The 11,130-nt window shown below is 46.2% G+C and overlaps 1 protein-coding gene across 1 annotated transcript; it reads right to left on the bottom strand.

Annotated features, from left to right (window-relative positions):
* Positions 1-1,991: 1,991 nt before the first annotated feature.
* Positions 1,992-7,873, bottom strand: LOC146195058 (uncharacterized). Its single transcript, XM_084596708.1, has 5 exons — positions 7,633-7,873; positions 7,190-7,426; positions 6,500-6,952; positions 6,087-6,244; positions 1,992-2,160 (listed from the first exon to the last, which is right to left on the bottom strand). The coding sequence occupies exons 1-5, from the start codon at positions 7,771-7,773 to the stop codon at positions 1,992-1,994; spliced, it is 1,158 nt and encodes a 385-aa protein (XP_084452834.1). The 5' UTR covers positions 7,774-7,873.
* Between the last annotated feature and the right edge of the window lie 3,257 nt (positions 7,874-11,130).

Genomic DNA, 11,130 nt, shown 5'->3' with positions numbered 1-11,130 from the left:
CGTCTTGTTTAAGATCGTTTATCTAGGCATCCAAATAAGAAATTGCACCGCCTGTCCGCGCTTCCCTCATTTTTCGGAATCTATCCCAGTCGGTTATTCTTGCCGGAGGCGTTTTGCGTTTGTGCTGCGCCGTGTAAAAGGTAACTGAGATCACTTAGTGATCGCTGCCCAGTGATACTCCCGTATTCAGCCATTCATCCCCCCAAACATTGCTCATCAATGTGAGGTCAGGGTTCGCGTCTTTACTAATGTTATTGCCTATACGGGTCGGTTGTTGTGTGTCGTTCAAGATGGTTAGACCTAGGTCTTGAATGATTTCCCATAGTTTCGTTCCTTTCGGGTCGCCTTTGAGATAACCCCACGCTGGATGGCGCGCGGTAAAGTCGCCAACAACGACAAGCTGCGCCTTACCCACAGGCTTTGCCACTCGCCTGAGGAGGTCCGGGACACCCGCCCTCTTGTCCTTAGGAGAACTGTATACATTAAGTATGTATAAGTTTTGTTCCCCCTTTTTCTTGGGTACAACTTCTACTCAGGTGTAATCTGCCTTAGCTTCATCTATCTCATGCTGGATCGTCGTGCTATTCCCATGAACTAGGATTGCGGTAAGCAAATCGCGCTTCTCCGCCACGCCTAAGTGATGATGTGCCTTATAGTCGGTTAGTGAAACTAATCCCCTATTCTCCTGAAGTGCTATTATATCGGGCTTCGCCTCGACATTTTGGATGTGAAGGTGCAGGTGTCCCCTCTTCCTTCCGAACCCCCGTGCAGTTCCAATGTCACACTGTTTTTTTCGCGTTTATTGATGCGCGCCATTTTGAATTCCTAATTTCTGACATATGAGCTGCGTGAGCTCATCAAATATTCCGTCCATGTACACAATTAACTGTTTCAATTTGGTCTCTAGGGCAGTGATCCTAGCCTAGGGGTGCTAATGAAGGTATCTAGGTCTCTCAAACGACAATTTACCGAGGTGCAAGGCCGTTCTGCTATGCATGAAGCGTGCGAATGCACAGCCCACTCGGTACTGGCAACAATGTGCCGGCACAATGAATCTGGTTAGAGAGTATTTTTCTCCTCTCCTGCTTGCTCTCGGTAAAACGATCCATAGGAAGCCGAGCACCAGGCCGGGCCATGGCTTGTACCCATTTAAGAAAGCCGGTGAGTGCCCGGCAGGCGTGGGAGCCGAACCCACCACCTCCCGAAGCCGAGGCAGGTGCTCTACGCAACTCGCAAAATTATAACCTTTGTGATGAAGGTCACGTCAACAGTTGAAAAAAAGGCAAGGCTGATTCTGCGCTATAAAGACGGTTCATATGTTGAGTTGTTTTTATAACTTTATGAGCCTATGTATTGAGACTGTTAAAAATTATTGCTTGTGAATTGGTGTGCAGCGCAGGTGCAGTGTTAATAATAATGCCTCATTTAAAGCATTTTCTTAATTAGGAACATAATTCGCATCACAAGGCCTGTGTAACCTAAATCGGTCTTTTATAGGGGAAAAGTATGATTTTTAATAAAAATACTACATAGCGCTTTCTGCACTGACGGCATAAAGGTGACTGGTTGGTAACTGGAGGAAGCTAATTTTAATAAGTTCCTAATTGTTGAATTAAAGCAACGGGTTTATTGCAGCAGTGCCGAGAAATTAAAAAAAAGTCGTATAAAAGTTTAGCAAAGTGTGTAAGTAGGATGAATAATGCATTACAAGCGGAGTGTTAATTTCGTCGCTTCTTCGAGAACAGGTAGCATGGGAAGTGAAGGTTAGGAGTTACGCTTTAGCTGCGGTCATGTGTTAGGGCTTGCACCAAATAATTACTTTAATAGAACATTTAGAGAGCAAGCTCTCTGGCATATAGGCGCAATTTATTTTCAACTTTTTTTCCATCATCTCTTTCATCTTTATGCGTTAAACATCGCAACATACCCTACAACCAACCACTGCCAACTAAAGTATCGGGCAGCCCTGTTTTAAGCATCGACCCCTGAACTTACGGTGAGGACACCAGAAGGGTCGGCGAGTGCACGGCGGGAATCATGATGGGTGTTACCGAAGGAACCTTGCGCGGTGCCTTGCCAGGGATGGTGCCGTCACCCTCCAGTAGGAGCTCGATGGAGGCGGTTCTCCTACGCCATTTGCGCACCGGCTCGCTGCACGTTCTGGAGACATAGGATGGGACGCAATAAGGCTCATATACGGTTAAACTAAGTTAAGTATAGGTCTGGCCAAAGCTTCGTGCAAGCAATCTGCGGGATGCATGAGCGTAAATGAATCACTGTCGGTGTAGCCTGAAATCAACAGGCAGACGTAAGTAGAGCCCCACATTAGGAATATGGAACCACTGTGTATTCATTTGCGACACCTATAATGTAGCAGTCGCATGACAGCAGTATTACTCGGTGTAGACGCGTTTCACAAAATTTTATCAAATTTTGCTGCTAGGTTCTAGGTAACGTAAAATGGTGAAGCTTAGCAATTTGCGCCGTGATTGGCATTGCAAACGTTGTGAAGTCGTCGTGGGCCCAAATGCACATTGCGTGTGAGAGCGCCCGTGTCGCCTTTGAAGCACAGAAAACATGGCATGGCACTAAAGACGTTGTAGTCGCTGTAGGCTGTTAGCGTCCGTTCGAAGTATGTAAATTCATTACAAATGCGTTTGTTTCACTCAGGGTACATACATTTGACTTATGCCCAATCGCCGAGGTTTCTACGAGCAGCAAAATTGCCGTTAAAATACCACAGAAAAATCACCACTATTCCTTGTATGCCTATTTCTACGTCATTTCGGAGTTACCCGAGTGCTGCTTTTTTTTCAGTCTCGGTTCGAAAAAACGTTGCTTTTACGTGAAGTTCCAGAAACAATCGCTTTCACTAGGAATGACATATTGTATTTAATGCTCTTCTTGACGTACTGCAAGACAACGATCCTCTGACGTAGCGAAAACGTTATTGGCAGTTGGCCTTTCAAACGCAAAATTTTACTAGACATGGTAAAATGTGACCATAAGCATCAATATCTGCAATACAGCATCTGATATTTCGTTTTTGTCCTGCAGTTAGGTAAAAGTGATGTAAAAACGCTGGACTTGAGTCTGTCATTTCATTAGGTTGATCAAAACGAAATGTCCTTCAGAGCGGTGTGGCACGAAAAAGGTGATATTTACAGCAGGTTGTAACGCTGACACGCGAATGACGTTCTCCATTACCTAAATCCCTTCAACAAAGATTTGAATCTGCAAAATATTTTCAGCGCTTTCGGCCTCATTGATTGATATGAAGCCACAAAAAGTTGCACCCAGCACGGATCAAAACTTCCAGTTACCTGCTAATAGAAATAGGAGGCCGCGGAGAAAAACGATACATTTTTTGAGGAAAAGTTTTTTTTTTTTCACGAGGCATGGAAAACGAGAAAAACAACTATAGAGTATGATGCGCTTAAACAAAACGTAAAAATGTTTGCTAATTTATAGATCACTATACTTTTTAACAGGAAAGGAAACTAAGAGTGATACAGAATAATATAATGTATTTACTCTCATTTTGCACAATTTAGGCTCACTTGAGAGGCGTCGTGATAAAGGCTGAGTCTACTGAAACAATTCGTATTCAGAAATTCTGCATTTTTGTTCTGCCCTCTTCCACAGAATGTCGAAGCGTGAGCATAGAAAATTTAGTTTTTTTTTTGCTTAGTTGTATTGAGAACGAAGCACTAAGAGGAGCTAGTCGGGTCGTACTCGCATCGAAGAAAGCATTTTGTTCGGGCGCCGATGCCGGTCCATCAGCCCATTCACCGCCCATGCATGGGCTGGCATTTGTCGCGCGTCGTTGCGCCGATTATACTACTTCACATTACTGTGATGTGATGTCGATAGTGTTCACTGATACTCTTTGAGGTTTATGCGTCGATAATGCTGTGTCTCGATAGGGAGAAAGAGCATTTAACGGCTCTTTGGAGCTGAATTAATATATATGTAAAATATTTTCGTGCTCAGAACTCGGCCGAGGGCGGCCATAAAGAGAGGAAGCCCATCACATGCTAATATACAGCCCCACAACTTGGTCTTCCAACACCTTAAAACAACCCGATAAAATGTGAATGCAGACAAAACGAAGTGGAAGAAAAAGAGCTGAAACTCAACATGAGCAGATTAGAGCAATCTAGAAAGAAGCAAAAGCAGAATCATCGGCAATACTAGAGTGCCTTGCCATGTCATTGAGTTAATTAAAACGCTGTGTACATTATGCTGTGTAAGAAACATTGTTTCAAAATGAACACAACTTGCAGTTTAAGTGCATGTACTATATTCACTAGCAGAAACTCAGAATACACACAAAAAAGACCAGCGATTTCGGTAACGTGCCCTATTGTACCAGAGAACAATGCGGTAAACTTTAAACTGCCTAGAACTCACGAAAAAAAAAGAGGTGCTGTTGTCATGAAGGGAGTAGAATATAGCGTGAAATGCAGAAATGTGTCGGATACTTATTTCCGCATGGCTAATGTGTTTATTAGTGTATTAAATACCTGCATCACATTCGTGGCATCACGGCAGGGGGGTAAACACTAAAACACTTTGTGGTATCGCGAAGTGTTATCAAAGCTGCGGAACTGCCTCGCCTTAACCACGCTCTCTCCGCTCACCCTTGCGACTGTGATAAGGTGGCTTATTAAAGCGCGCTGCGCCAGCCACCGCAGCGCATTTCTTTCGTTTCCGTTATGACGGAATAAAGCCATTTCTGTCTGAGCTACGCTTCCTCAGTTGTCTTGCCTAAAACACGACACACTTCAAAGTACAATGAACATGATACACCAAAAACACTCCTACAGATCTAGCGAACTCAGGCACTCAGGGCGCGGTAAAAATGCTTCGTTTGATGAGAGTGAAACGACTTCATGCGATAGCTCATTCCATTGGCAAATTGTTCGCAGAAAAAATGAATGCCGAATGGCATCAGTCCTAAATGAACACTCTTTAACCTTGAAGATATGGTCTTCCCTCTTTGATATATAAGTGGGCGGTTTGAAGTACTCCTCTCGCTCTATGACAATTTAGCAATTTAAAATGCTATGAAAAAACTTTACACGAAGATCTGTTCTCTGATCATTTAACTCAGGCCACCCAAGCGATAATTTGGTATTAGTCATACTTAGGCATCTGTTGTAGTTGTCAATTGCGAACTGAGCTGCCTCATTTTCAAGTTTTACCTGCATACTGATAAGTTCCTTTGTATATGGTCCCAGCAAACGCAGGCGTATTCAAGCACTGATCGCACATATAGCTTCATTTTTTGATCACATGGGAAGTGTTTATAATTGCTCCTTAAAAATCCAAGGATAGATGCTGCTGTGTTGGCGATGTAATTTGCGTGTCTGGTCCACCGCAGGTCTGCCGTCAAATATGCCCCTAAATATTTTTTTTATTACGTCTTTATTTCTGCTTACGGTAGGCATTTACCTTGCGGCAGAACTAAGTTGCTTCATGGATGTAGGGGTGGGGGAGCGGTTAAGGGTGGGGGTGAGGGTATGGGTGGGGGTGGGGGTGAAGGTTGGGATAGATATGAGGGACCGGTTTCCACTCCTTCCTCGAGTTAGGGTCGTCCCGAGGTCGGCTCCGCGAAGTAATGGCCTGGTCCTTCTTCCTTGAAGTAAGAAAGAAAAGTTCGCCAGAGCCGGGTTGCGTCTGATAGCCCGATGCGCGATGGGAGATCGACCCATGCCTGCAGGGTTGCAGGTCGAAGCCCGCCCAGGGACTTGAGTGCTCTCTCCCGTACTGCGTCAAAAGTAGGGCAGCTCCACAGGAGATGTTCGGCCGTGCCTCTGGCCGGGCATGTCGGGCACTGAGGAGAAGGGTATACCTGCGGGTTTATGAGGTGCAGCTTCGCGGGTGACAGAAGCTGACCAGTCTGGGCTCGGCGAAGGAGTACTGCCTCCACTCTCCGGAATGAGCTATCGGGGCGGCGATATAGTTGCTCAGGGTTGGCCAAGTGCTGGAGTATGCTTCGACGATAGCGTTGTGCTCGATGCCATGTCTCCGCCCTATCCATATGAGGCGACGACGGATGCGTAACGTCCTCAGGGGGCCACGAAGCGGAAACGAATGTGGATCCAGGCAAAGGTGCGGAAAGAGCTGCTGAGCGCGCTGCCTGGTGTGCCTTTTCGTTTCCAGTGATTCCTTCGTGTGCAGGAATCCATTTGATAATTAAGGTGTAGCCATCCTCTCTCAGGCGACGGGCTTGTGTTCGAATAGTGTTCAGAATGGCATAGTCTGCTCCCCCTGCGCGGCATGCAGTGTACGCTGCTTGTGAATCTGTGTAAACATGGTAGGTGCACGGAGCCCGATCCTGTCTTGCTACTATTCGAGTAATGGCAAGTCGTATGGCAATGAGTTCGAGATTTGTAACAGTGTGTTCCTCGGAAAGCCGTTGAACTACCGAGGTATCTGACACAGAGTCGTGACAAGCTAAAGCTGCGCAGTGTTGAAACTGAGCGGCGTCTGTGTATAGTTGGATAGCTCCTTCCTGGGCTAGCTTGTGTGACATCTTCCTATGACGTTTGGCGGCAGCTTTGCGCCTTTGAGGATTAGCCGAACTCATATTCTTTGGTAATGGTATACCATCTACTAAGTCAATCAACTCCCATGGTGGGGCGGCGGACGAAAGTGGCTCTAAATTGTCAACGTTGTAGCCTAATGCCTGCAGGATCTGTCGGCCAGCCGCCGTTGTGGAGAGACGGACTCGCTGGGCTTGCGATTGCTGCTCTGCCAGATCCTGAAGGGCATTAATATTGCTGCATGCGTGTAGGTTCACTACTGGGCAGTATTGTGGCAGACCAGTAACTAAGCGCATGGCCTTGCGATTGATTCGCTCAAGCTGAAGGCGTTGGGTCGCGTTAAGTCGCATGTACGGATATGCGTACAGGATTTTCGATGTTATGAGTGCTAATGCCATCTGACGGAGCCCCACCTCCTTGATTCCCCATCCATGCGCGGAGACGTGGCGCATTAGGTGTAACGCCTGATGACAGCTAAGCATCGTGTTATGAAGCCAGCTTTTGGCTCTTCCATCCTCGTCAATAAGCATGCCTAGTATACGGATTGTTGGTTTCCGGCAAATAACCGAGTGCCCTAAATGAAGAGAGATGAGTTTGCGTTCTGCCTCGGCTCGTACCCGCTGGCCGTTTATGACAACCACGTACTCGGTTTTTTCCGGAGAGGTTTTCATTCCCCACTTCTCGATGTATTCATGGACGGCATTGAGGCCTGTCTGTAGAGCTTGTTCTTGCTCTGCAGGGGACCCTGAATTGGTCCACAGCGTTATATCGTCCGCATACACGGCGAAATTGAGACCGGGTATCAACGACAGCATTGGCGGGAGACCTGACATAGCTATATTGAAGAGAGCCGGTGATAAGACAGCGCCTTGGGGGACACCTGTTTGGTTGCGTGGCCAACCACCCTGAGTATCTCCAACCATTACTGAAAAGGTTCTTTCTGCAAGAAAGGCTTTTACGAAGCGGTAGAGGTTGCCGCCTACCCCCACTTCCTGGAGCCGGCAAAGTATGGTCGAGTGGGGCACGGAATCAAACGCCTTTTTGACGTCGACCCCAACAACCACTCGGAGCTGTGCGCTGCTAGGGTATGCGAGAACGTCGTTATGAAGCCTTCTGAGGATATCTTGGCGCAGAGCCCTCGACGAAAACCTACTTGCATAGGAGACAGGACGTTGTACTTGTCTAAGTACCATTCAAGTCTTCTTAGAGCCATACGTTCCATGACCTTACAAAGGTTGGACGTCAGCGATATCGGCCTGAGGTCTTGTAATGTTCGACTTGGCTTGCCAGGTTTTGAAATTGGTATTACCACTGACTTCTTCCAAGCAAGAGGAAGATCACCGTCGGCCCAGTATTTGTTCATCTCTTTCAGCAGGGCAAGTTTGTGTGACTTGGGAAGGTTTAGAAGTGTTGAGTAGCTTATACCGTCCGGTCCTGGGGCGCTATTGTGATCGGAGTCATAAAGTGCAGCCTTCAGTTCGTCTAATGTGAAGGGAACGTCGTATTCGTTTAATGTACCTGATAAGGGGTACTCAGGCAAGGCATCCGCATTTTCAGGTTGGGGAAAAAATACCTTCCCTGCTTGTATAGCTAACTCTGCCGGGGAGACGTTCAATTTCAGGGCCATACTTTGGGCAGGGGAAATCGGCTTCTTGCGTCCAAGGATAGCTCGAAATATGTGCCAAGGCCTTCGACAAGTTAACTTTTTCATTGAGTGAGTGGCACAGCAGCTGCCAGTCTTGGAGAGCGAGGTGCAAAGTATACTTCTCAGCTTCTTGGCTAATGCGAGTGAGAGCACGCCTCCGATGGGATGTCCGGCCTGATCGGCGATACGCCTTGAGAGCACGAAGCCTACGATTCCACAGACGCAAAAGGTGAGAGTCCGGCTTTGGGGCATCAAATTTGACTGAAAGCTTCGTTGTAGCTTTCTTCTTGGCATCGGTGATCTGAGTGACGAGCTCGTCTAATCCTGTGGGAACGTTCACCTCACCGAGCATCCTACGGAAATCGTCCCATGAGACGTGCTCCTCTATTCGACGGCCTTGTTGTCGCTGTAATGACTTTCGCCTTCGAGGAGCCCATGAGACCAACACGGGATAATGATCACTGCCCATGACATCACCAGCCCGTGACCATAGGATCTCACTGGGATAAGACACTAGTGTCAAGTCTGGGGAAGTGTCTTGTTGACCTTTGTGCTGGCCAAAGCGAGTGGGTAGAGTGAGGTCGTTGGCTATGGTCAATTTCGCTCTGACAATTTGCTGCCAAAGGTGCCTTCCCCTAGCATCTGAGCGATTATATCCCCAGCTGGTGTGCATGGCGTTAAAATCACCCCCAACCACAACACGATCCTGGGGATATATCCTTAAGAAGTGCTCTAAAAAAGACATATCCACTCGATATGTCGTAGTACCGAATGATCTCGCATAAACTGAAAAAACTAAGGCTTGTTGGTCGCTATCTAAGCTAAGGCGTACTCCCGCTACCTCCTGCGTCTGTGTGCACAACGCGGAAGTATCTAGTTCAGTATGGGCAGTACGCGACAGAACAAGGACGCATGCCTGCCCATTGGCCATTGGAGCCGCTGTTCGCGATCCTGGCCCGGGGCGTTGGTGCTCTATGGAAGGGGTGCAGTAAGAATTGTACCCTATTAAACTGGGCTTATTAATGGCGGTCTCCTGAAGCAGGATAGCTATAGGAGGCGTTGACGTGATGGGCAGTCTCCTGTGAAGTTCCGCTTGTTTGCGACGGATTCCCCGACAATTCCATTGCAATAACCATGTAGGAGAGTCCGAAGCAAAAATGTCATATGGTTTCGCGCTAATGCCTGCCATTTTTAAACTGAAAGGTACGCGGAACTGGAGAAGATGTGTGCCCAATTTTGGACTCTTGATTAGGAGAAACCTGTGACATTCCCAACAGTGGCAGCATACGCTTGATCACCTCGGCGGTGACCAGTTCAATAATGTGCGTGAGCTAGTTTTCATCTAAGTGTAGCGTATGCGAACGTTCTTTCGCAAGATTCATTTGTGCGCCGCGTTGCGTATCACGGGGAGATTCAGCGTAAGCCCGATGTACGCGCACTTTATCTGCATCACTTTATCTACAATGTTATTCACCGTGTATTCAGTAGATTGATGGATCTTCTTTCTTTTGAAAGTCATTTGCACACATATTTTAACATTCATTGCCATTCCTCAACGCGTACACTAATCCGCTATGGTATTTAAATCGGTTTATAATGATAAAAAACTCCTCATTGCCATTATTGCAATTGATGGAGGGCAAGGTGGTAAGCTTTGAGCGTCACACTGACGCTAAAACATTAGAGGGGTTCAACAATGCCGAACTGAATTTGGAGTGAACATTTTGGCTGCGGGCGACTGAGCATTGCATCGAACACAACCATCGTTCTATTGAACGAATCAAAGTTCCCCAGAGTTCATGCAGAACCCCAAAATAACGCCGACTAGGGCCTCTCCTTTCATGTGGGAGGGTGAAATTAGAATCAGCCTACCGAATTCACGTTACCCCTATGCCTGCGTGGCATAGGGGTAACGTGAATTCGGTAGGCTGATTCTAATGTCACCCTTCCACATGAAAGGAGAGGCCCTAGTCGGCTTTCTTTTGGGCACCCACAGACTCTGACGCTGAAGGCTCTAGCTGGATGGCGTATTGAATTTTCCGCCTAAAAAAAAAAAAAATAAACGCACGAGCAAAAGTAAGCGTGCATAAAACACATAGGGAACGCACACAAATATCTAAATTTGTTCGTCTGATTAGTGTAAAGAAAATGAATAAGTCTAAAGCAGTACCAGGTAACGCACAGGAATATACATAAAACACATTTGAAAATTCATTTAAAACGACTAGAAATTCCCAGGAAGGTGAAAACAGAGAAAAGTGGTCAGACCTTATTACAACATTAATGACTGCAAAAAAATCAAGATATAGATTGAACTGCTTAAAGATTTTATTTTGAAAAAAAAAAAAATCGCAAGTGATAATGATGAATAAATATTTATTGGGGCCTAAATAAATCGGTGGTGCATGCAGGCACCAGATGGGGGGTTCCCTAGTTGCGGGACCCATATGTTTCCAAAATACACGAGGAAAAAAACGCTCTAGAGAAAGGCAGGCACGGAAACAGAACTTTGTCCCATCCGCATTACTCAGAATCGCTGCTCCTCTCATTTCCGGCGCTGCTCCTCAAATTGGAGGATTTAGGCTGTATGTTGGAATGAATGAAAACACCTTCTGTAATCTGTCCCGTGAGCCTATTCCGATACTTGGTGTGCCCACCGCCGACCTATGATCACTTCTTTTTGCATGAAGCAGTAAAACCTGCAACAAATATGGCAGTAATCTTCTAGAACCACCAAAAGTGTCATGTATGTCTCTTTATGATCATTTAAAAGCGGCACAAAATTTGTACGAGCAGCAACCTGCTAGGAAAAAAGAGCAGCTGTTTCAAAGCAGCTATATTTTTTATTAATATAAATAATTGATAGTTTCAAGCTTTTCTTGATTTTCCAAAAAAAAAAAAACATTCCTTGTTTTTCTTTTCAGCCTTGAAAAT

Source organism: Amblyomma maculatum, chromosome 3, assembly GCF_055883805.1.
Source record: "Amblyomma maculatum isolate TAMU_Amacu chromosome 3, ASM5588380v1, whole genome shotgun sequence".
Taxonomy (NCBI): Eukaryota; Metazoa; Arthropoda; class Arachnida; order Ixodida; family Ixodidae; genus Amblyomma; species Amblyomma maculatum.
The sequence above is the reverse complement of the archived record's forward strand: the minus strand, read 5'-3'. Positions and strand labels throughout refer to the sequence as shown.

Coding starts and splice junctions, on each gene's coding strand:
- LOC146195058 (XM_084596708.1), bottom strand. CDS start 7,773: ATGGAACGTATGGCTCTAAGAAGACTTGAATGGTACTTAGACAAGTAC. Junction 6,953..7,189: donor CGGAAAAAACCGAGTACGTG/GTTGTCATAAAC, acceptor GTGGGGCTCCGT/CAGATGGCATTAGCACTCAT. Junction 2,161..6,086: donor TCCACATTCGTTTCCGCTTC/GTGGCCCCCTGA, acceptor CTATGTCTCCAG/AACGTGCAGCGAGCCGGTGC.